General features: G+C 40.7%; 1 protein-coding gene across 1 annotated transcript in view; it reads left to right on the forward strand.

The window, feature by feature from the left end:
- Positions 1-11: 11 nt before the first annotated feature.
- Positions 12-9715, forward strand: part of LOC110455606 (E3 ubiquitin-protein ligase MIB2-like) — a gene marked incomplete at its 5' end in the record, with an annotated part of 29964 nt that continues 20260 nt past the window's right edge. The window contains 6 exons of the mRNA XM_021505811.1: positions 12-26; positions 1162-1266; positions 3617-3785; positions 6611-6777; positions 8011-8159; positions 8624-8780. Coding sequence (XP_021361486.1) covers positions 12-26; positions 1162-1266; positions 3617-3785; positions 6611-6777; positions 8011-8159; positions 8624-8780 — 762 coding nt within the window. The remainder of the gene's footprint in view (positions 27-1161; positions 1267-3616; positions 3786-6610; positions 6778-8010; positions 8160-8623; positions 8781-9715) is intronic.

Raw genomic sequence — 9715 nt, forward strand, 5'->3', positions numbered from 1 at the left:
GGGAATACACTTGGGCGCTGTCTAAGGTTGGTATACTTATATACCAAACAGGTCTACAACGGGGCGCTGTCTAAAGTTGGTATACTTATATACCAAGCGGGTCTACAACGGGAGGGAGTGGTAACAAAGTGATGAATTTATTGTCATATTACTTTTGCAGTGGGGGATGTTGCTGTCAAATATTGGTACATTTATACACAAAGACACAATGTCCTAATATGGCGTTCACAATGACTAGTATATTATTCTTAGAGGTAACTATGTGACTAGTTTGATATCACAAGCATTATCAGCCAGATACCTTGATATGTACCTGCTAACATATATTTTGCCCGTGTGATACACGTGTTGTTTGCGTTGTGATATCACTGCCTGGGCTGATAAACAGTTGTTACACCAACCTTGGCCGATAACTAGTTACCAGCCTGGGTTGATCATGACGGATTTCAGTTTTATGTTAAGACGCTTCGGTGTCCGGCACAGACAATAGCAAAAACAAATACATTTGTTAAATAAATATATTTTTGTTTTGTTTTTCAAAATGTATAATAAAAAGATTATGATATGACTATTTTGATATCAAACCCTTTATCAGTCCTTGACGTTATATCATACCTCTGGCATGCGGCGCTCGGGCTGATATCAAGGTATCAGGCTGCTAAAAGATGTGATATCAAAATACTCTAAATACACAGACTGTCGACCAATAGGCTCTCACAAAGATGTGTATGTTATGATTGTCCGTCAGTGTCTCCCATAGGTTACTCTCAGAGCTATACACATAGTCTACAGTGAAATGCTCTTGTATATGGACAACGATGTCTAGAAGGAGGACTCATCTAAGCTAAATCCACTTGAGGTTTCATAAATCTCTCTAAAAAGGTCAACCCCAACAAAATATAACCCATCCACCTTATAACGTACTTTATATATTACAACCTTTTGGATATTTGATATATATATATACTCTAGCCTGTTCTGTTTTGTAAAGTTCTCCTTAATTAGAAACGGCGTACTCCGTGAGTAGTTTGAGTGCGTGCTAACTTCCAGTGAGTCAAGTATTGTGCCATACTTAGCACGAAAACCGTAATACCCAACCTATACCTTATACTGCTCCACTCTAGCTCACTGACTGTCTCACATGACGTGTTTGTTCGGTAGGTGGACACGTTCAAGGTCAACGACATCGTGCGTGTCCTTGGAGACAAGAAAAGGGTTGAGCTGATGCAAAAGAACCATGGAGGCTGGGATGAAGAGATGGATAAGGTACCGCAGATATTTTGTATATAGACTATCTACATTTACATAAGAACTTTATTAATTGTATATAAGGATACAACACATGTATTCGCTGTACCTATATATAAGGACTGATAAAGGGTTTGATATCTGAAGAATCTCCTAGAAGAGATGAAAGTACTAAAGACTCGTTGTTGAGAATGTTTCTTTTTATAATATTTCTTCGTCCGTAAGGACAATTTTTCTGATTTATAATATATATATATATGTATACCTCCGTCATCTCCGTGATGATGTCAAGGCACTGTAACAAACAGTATTACTACCAGTTTTAATATTTGCCATGTTCATTTTGTTATACAAGGCCAGAAGCGGGCGTTGATCTCTCACGAAATTCGGTGTTTCGTTAAATGCCTAATACCTACTAATTGGATATTACTCACCAAATTATTACTTGATCCTTCTAAACGCGATCAATTGACCATTTCAATCATCCTTGTCAATCCGAAAAACAATTCAGATTCATTTCCGTAAAAGTTATTTAATTTTTCTTTGCTAACACTTCCTTAACGACGAACTTCATAGCAACATTACCTTTATGCTTAAAAGACAATCACCTCAAAATAACTGTGTGTGTTAAAGACTATTGAATTGTATCTACGTCCTTTGTAACCTATCACTAACTCTTATCTACGTCCTTTGTAACCTATCTCTGACCCTTGTCTACGTCCTTTGTAACCTATCTCTGACCCTTGTCTACGTCCTTTGTAACCTATCCCTGACCCTTGTCTACGTCCTTTGTAACCTATCTCTGACCCTTGTCTACGTCCTTTGTAACCTATCTCTGACCCTTGTCTACGTCCTTTGTAACCTATCTCTGACCCTTGTCTACGTCCTTTGTAACCTATCTCTGACCCTTGTCTACGTCCTTTGTAACCTATCTCTGACCCTTGTCTACGTCCTTTGTAACCTATCTCTGACCCTTGTCTACGTCCTTTGTAACCTATCTCTGACCCTTGTCTACGTCCTTTGTAACCTATCTCTGACCCTTGTCTACGTCCTTTGTAACCTATCTCTGACCCTTGTCTACGTCCTTTGTAACCTATCTCTGACCCTTGTCTACGTCCTTTGTAACCTATCTCTGACCCTTGTCTACGTCCTTTGTAACCTATCTCTGACCCTTGTCTACGTCCTTTGTAACCTATCTCTGACCCTTGTCTACGTCCTTTGTAACCTATCTCTGACCCTTGTCTACGTCCTTTGTAACCTATCTCTGACCCTTGTCTACGTCCTTTATATACTATCTCTGGCCCTTGTCTACGTCCCTTGTAACCTATCCCTGACCCTTGTCTACGTCCTTTGTAACCTATCTCTGACCCTTGTCTACGTCCTTTATAACCTATCTCTGACCCTTGTCTACGTCCTTTGTAACCTATCTCTGACCCTTGTCTACGTCCTTTGTAACCTATCTCTGACCCTTGTCTACGTCCTTTGTAACCTATCTCTGACCCTTGTCTACGTCCTTTGTAACCTATCTCTGACCCTTGTCTACGTCCTTTGTAACCTATCTCTGACCCTTGTCTACGTCCTTTGTAACCTATCTCTGACCCTTGTCTACGTCCTTTGTAACCTATCTCTGACCCTTGTCTACGTCCTTTGTAACCTATCTCTGACCCTTGTCTACGTCCTTTGTAACCTATCTCTGACCCTTGTCTACGTCCTTTGTAACCTATCTCTGACCCTTGTCTACGTCCTTTGTAACCTATCTCTGACCCTTGTCTACGTCCTTTGTAACCTATCTCTGACCCTTGTCTACGTCCTTTGTAACCTATCTCTGACCCTTGTCTACGTCCTTTGTAACCTATCTCTGACCCTTGTCTACGTCCTTTGTAACCTATCTCTGACCCTTGTCTACGTCCTTTGTAACCTATCTCTGACCCTTGTCTACGTCCTTTGTAACCTATCTCTGACCCTTGTCTACGTCCTTTGTAACCTATCTCTGACCCTTGTCTACGTCCTTTGTAACCTATCTCTGACCCTTGTCTACGTCCTTTGTAACCTATCTCTGACCCTTGTCTACGTCCTTTGTAACCTATCTCTGACCCTTGTCTACGTCCTTTGTAACCTATCTCTGACCCTTGTCTACGTCCTTTGTAACCTATCTCTGACCCTTGTCTACGTCCTTTGTAATCTATACTGACCCTTGTCTACGTCCTTTGTAACCTATCCCTGACCCTTGTCTACGTCCTTTATAACCTATCTCTGACCCTTGTCTACGTCCTTTATATATACTATCTATGACCCTTGTCTACGTCCTTTGTAACCTATCCCTGACCCTTGTCTACGTCCTTTATAACCTATCCCTGTCTGTCACTAGGCGATCAATAAGGTGGGTCGAGTCGTCAAGATCGACTCAGACGGGGATGCTGCAGTTGCGTTCGGACAACAGACCTGGGTATTTAACCCTGCTTGTCTCCGTCCAGCACCAGGAGTCAACACCGACACCCTAGAGGTTCAGGAGGATTTCAGCACCTCCCGGTCATCAGGTACGTAGTCGCATCCGGGACAGGGGTATCATATACCTATTCAAGTCTGGAAGAGGAGATACCAGGTACGTAGTCACATCCGGGACAGGGGTATCATATACCTATTCAAGTATGGAAGAGTAGATACCAGGTACGTTGTCACAGCCGGAATAGGGGATAGCATTAAAAGAAATAACAAGAAAATACACCGCGATTCGAACTCAAAATCGATGAAACTAGAGCAAAATATGAACAAAGGAAATATTACGTAGAGACCATTGAAAGTGTAAACTAGTGACTAGTACAATATGTACTATTTAGGGGATAGTACGTTGTTTTGAGTGACTATACTGGCGATTAGAACATGAAGTTTGGGTTTGAACTCGAGACCGATAGGTCGAGAGTTTAAACCAAATTTCATGTTCTAATCGCCAGTATAGACACGAAAAACAACGTACTATCCCCATTATAACACACCTTAACAAATATACTACGCTAATATGTTTAGAAACATTGTATTTCCTTGTACAAAAGTACGTAGTAAAATACTTTGTGACCTGAACTGGCGACGTGTCAATCTGCAGCGGACTGACCAATCGGAAAGAAGCTTTCAAAAGTCGGTCATTTGGCCCCGCCTATACTGGCGAGCGCTCGATTTGTATGTTGACGAGGCGGAATATTTGCATTGTTCGTGAACGTCCTGTTACCGAAGTTTATACGACACATTTGGATTGATATTGACGAAGTTCTTTCATTTCCATGTCAGTATGCATACCAATATGTGCTTATCGATAAAATCGGCGATTATTTATATAGATTTGTGAAGGGTTTTGTGTAAATACATAGGCCTACGACACATGTGAAATGTTTCATTTGATTTGGGATCTAAATATATGCCTTCACACGGATGGAACGAACGTTTCAGTAATAAATGGAGGTAAGACCAAGTAATGAGTACTTTTTAATTCATTCAACAAATACATTTCATCGGTCGTTTCTGTTCTGTTGCCTGCTAGCCTTATCAGCGGGATTTCGCTAAGAGGCGAGCTTGACGCCATATTGTTTTGGTTTGAAACGGGGCGATGGGAGGAGCTTAACACGATTGATCATGATTATGATGCGATAGGCAGATTAGAACATGGTCCGTATCCAATCAAAACACGCGTTGCAAACGAATCGTGTTAGAATACACCATCATCAGATGAATGACCAAGGAAGCGTATGTACAAAATATGTATAAGTCGCGAGAGTCTATGAGCCCTCTCATGTTCTCTCTGCCCAATACATTGGGGTTAACCCAGTCAATGACATGATTTTTCTGTGTGGAATGGCCTGTGATTGTTTGGAGTTATCTCAGTCAATGACATGATTTATCTGTGTGGAATGGCCTGTGATTGTTTGGAGTTATCCCAGTCAATGACATGACTTTTCTGTGTGGCATGGCCTGTGATTGATTGGAGCTATCCCAGTCGATCACATGATTATTTGGAGTAATCCCAGTCAATCACATGGTTTTTCTATCCCAGTCAATGACATGACTTTTCTGTGTGGCATGGCCTGTGATTGATTGGAGCTATCCCAGTCAATCACATGACTTTTCTGTGTGGCATGGCCTGTGATTGTTTGGAGTTATCTCAGTCAATCACAGGATTTTTCTGTGTGGAATGGCCTGTGATTGTTTGGGATTATCCCAGTCAATCACATGATTTTTCTATCCCAGTCAATCACAAGACTTTTCTGTGTGGAATGGCCTGTGATTGTTTGGAGTTATCCCAGTCAATCAAATTATTTTCTGTGTGGCATGGCCTGTGATTGCCGATTTATTGACCTGGGACTTCGACTGCTTCCTTTTTTATCATGATGATTTTTTTTCACTCTTGAGTTTCTTTATCTTTCCGGTGTTCACCAAAGCAGACCACAAATCGCCTTCCAGTCTTTCCATCTTCATCTCCATATATTGGATATACAATGCGTCTCGCATGTGTGTTAAAGCGTAGCCGAACCGAGTCGTTTCGGTACATATAAAACAACTAATTGTACATTCACTTACAGCGTAGCCGAATCGACATCAATTTGCGTGGACAACTCGTAAATAATTTACACCTTTGTGTACATACGCTTCACTGGTCACTTGTCTAATGAAGGTGACAGAGTACATACCGTACTAGTCATCGAAACGTCGGGAATGCATGCTACATGAATCTTTTCACAATCCATATTTACCAACCTAAAGAAAATGATTAGGAAAATATAGGAGAATAAGACCAGTTGTTCCAGAAGGGCAAGAGTAATAAAACGTAATAACACAGCACACTAATAAACGTAATTGGAAACATCGACCTTCATATCACACAAAAATAGCGTATTTCCACATGGGATCATAATGGCGTCCATGGTCTTAAGCAACTTACATCTTTGGAATCTCGGTGTGGGAAGTTTGTCTGGACATCTAACACGGAAATTGTGATATTCGGAGCACGCTCTTGCATATCGAATCGACTGCGACACTAAACGTCCTATGTTCGTAAACTGGGAGGTTGCTATCAAGGAAGGGAAAGTTCACAATGTTAAATCGACAAAGCTCCACTCATCGTACAGCTTAGTTGTAGGCCGTCCCTGTCAATTATTCATATAGATCGAGACTAGCGGCTGTGGTAGAAGAGCATGTAGTGCCATTGGTTTCGAGCTCGGAAGGGTTTGTCCAATTTCCTCGCGTATTAAGATAGATTGTAATACATAAGCTTGATAAGCTAGTATTTCGAACAATTAGAACAAGCCAAGTTCGATTATTTTCAAGCAGATAATGTAACCACTGTCCCACCACAATGGTTTCTTCGTGTCTTTAGGCACGGCTGCCGATGATATGTCAGATGGATTGACCCGTATGATCGCACATCTTTTGGTACTGGACGCTTTGGCAGGCAGAGCTGTCGGACCGGAACAGATCGTCACAGCAGCTGCTAAAGGCAATGTGTCGGTTGTCAAAAGCCTGCTCGAAAAGAACAAAGATCTGGTGAGAAGAAAGTCAATATATCTTAAGTAAAGTAACTGGACTTATTTTGTTTTCTAAATAAAAATGTGAATAATGTGACATGCTGATAAATACTGTTTTAACCGAAGTTTCTCTTCGTTTTAAATATAACGTTCATATATATATATACATATGTCTCGCCAATCTGAGATTTATACTTCATTAAGGATCTACTCCTCTGAGAAGTTGAACATTTTTGAAAAAAGGTTATTTTCTTATACCTATTTTTGGTAAAAGGAGTGAATAGCATAGTAGAAAATGTAAAAATAGAATTATGTGTCGATGTGTTCGTTTTGTTTGTTTTAATCGTATGCAGAACAAATTCATATTCATACAATATCTTCCAATTGTTTTATCAGGCATGTATGAACGTTTGATGAGAATAGTATTTTCTTCTAAATTATAGAAGTAAAATTTCTAAAACTTACTCTTTTATCTCAGAAAAGCTATTTAGATTATCCTTACCCCTCATTTTTTAATGGAAAAGTCCTATTTTTTCACTTTTCATTTGCAGATATCATGCTCGATATAATAATTCTGCTATTAAATGTTTTTTTTTTTTTTAATATTCAATGGATCACAAGAAAATGTGTTTCTCTTCCTTAATCAGCACCAAAAGCGGGGTTCCATGTGCTTCTTTTTTGTCCCATTATTATTTGTGTTGTGCTTTACCTTTTGCGGGATTAAAATTAAAAATACCGTGATTTACACTAAATTAGTAAAAGAAAAATATCGATAATGTATAAATTTTCACCTCATTGCATCTTTTTATTATTATCTCGAACATTATAGAGTTAAATAGCAAAAATCCATTTGCTACAATTAAAAATAGCGATACAATGACAGTTTTGGTGGTTAATCTAGCGTCAAAAAAGGGTGAATTTCAGCATTTCGCGAATTGCTAGAACTACACATTTTCAAAATGTCGGCTGAATTTGGTCATATTTTCTAAAATTAATTTTTAAAAGGTCCACAAACAGGCATCTCCTTTTTTGACGATTTTCCAGGCGCGTCTTTGTTTTTCAAATTAATCATAATTTGTTAAATTTTATAAAATCCGTTAAACAGGATCAAAACGAGGTTTGAACATGATTTAAACCTTAGAAGATTATTTACTCAATCTGTGACGATTATAGTTCATCAACATGTAACATTGATATTTGTTTTATTTGTGTCGTTTCTCTACAACATGTAACGATACTCTTTGTTCTGTAGGCTAACTGCACCTTTAAGAACCTGACGCCTCTGATGATAGCCGCGCATGAAGGTCACGAGGAGGTGGTCAAACTTCTGGTGAACAATGGCGCCAAAATTAATGCCGAAAACGCTGAGAAAAGCACGGCACTACTGACCGCCATAGCCGGGTAATAAGACGCTGTCAGACTGTTTGGTAGCCCGTACGGTTTATTCTTTTAAAAATAAAACCAGACTCGGTATGTCAGATAATCATGACAGAGAGGGACCGAGTAAACAGTAGTGTGATACTCCATGAATGTGATGACATATTAGCGCTGTCAAGTTGCTTTTCAGTTACTTTTGTCGACAGGTTTTGAGAAAATGTAGAAATTAAGAAATCTCAGATGATAGCGAAATACTGTTAAATACAATCATATGCTTATCATTAATTTGATACATACGTTTGCGGGAGATTGAGTTTCTAAGTATAATTCTTGCATGTTTTCATTTTTGTCAATGCACAGTTTTGATCATGCGTCATTTTGTAGCTGATCAGACACTGCCCCCACCACCCCCAACCCCACCCCCACCCCAACCACATTGATGCTGGTGTGTGATTTCTGACTGATACTCTGCCCTTTGTCCGTGATAGGAAAGAGGAGACTATTGCCACCTATCTAGTACAGAAAGGTGCCAATGTGAATGCGGCAAACAGACACGGCCGCTCGACAGCCCACACTGCCGCGTACGAGGGCATGAACAACATTCTCAAAGTGGTGCTGGAAAAGGGCTGCAATCCAAACGTTCAGGTAGGCAGGGATAAAATGGGCGAAACACTCTTGTAGTCGGGGCTAAAACACTCGGGCAGTCTAGAGCTAAAACATTCGGTATAGTCAGGGCTAAAACGTTCGGGTAGTCAGGGCAAAAACGCTCGGGTAGTCTGGGCTTAAAAACTCGGGTAGTAAGGGCAAAAACACTCGGGAAGTTGGGGCTAAAACATTCGGGTAGTCGGGGCAAAAATGCTCGGGTAGTCAGGGCTAAAACACTCGGGGTCAATGCTAAACCACTCGGGTAGTCGGGGCAAAAACACCCGGGTAGTCGGGCTAAAACATTCGGATAGTCAGGGCAAAAACGCTCGGGTAGTCTGGGCTAAAACACCTGGGTAGTTGGGGCTTAAACATTCGGGTAGTCAGGGCAAAAACACTCTGGTAGTCAGGGCTAAAACACTTGGGTAGTCAGTTCAAACCACTCGGGTAGTCTGTGTAGTGTCCGGTGGTTTCGGGAACAACAGTACACTGACATCATTATTAGACTGGCAGACAGGCACATGTTTATTCCATCATGGCAGTAGCTTACAGACATATAAGCATGCGCAGTAGGCATAAAAATAGTTTTAATAATTACCGCAAATTACATTCTGTAAACCACTCAGGTAGTCGGGGCAAAAACACTCGGTAGTCGGGGCTAAATCATTTGGGTAGTCAGGGCAAAAACACTCGGGTGGTTAGAGCAAAACACTTTGGTAGTCTGGTAGTCAGGGCAAAAACACTCGGGTAGTCACGGCTAGAACGCTCAGCTTGGGGGTACTAATGAGGTGTTCACTGTCATAACACTTATCTGGGCAGAAGGGCTGAAATGGGCTGACAGCAACACTGAGGTGGGCAGGTTAAAGCACTGAGGTGGGCAGGCTACAACACTAAAGTGGGCTGGCTACAACACTGAGGTAGACAGGCTATAACACTGA

Source organism: Mizuhopecten yessoensis, unplaced genomic scaffold, assembly GCF_002113885.1.
Source record: "Mizuhopecten yessoensis strain PY_sf001 unplaced genomic scaffold, ASM211388v2 scaffold8333, whole genome shotgun sequence".
Classification (NCBI taxonomy): Eukaryota; Metazoa; Mollusca; class Bivalvia; order Pectinida; family Pectinidae; genus Mizuhopecten; species Mizuhopecten yessoensis.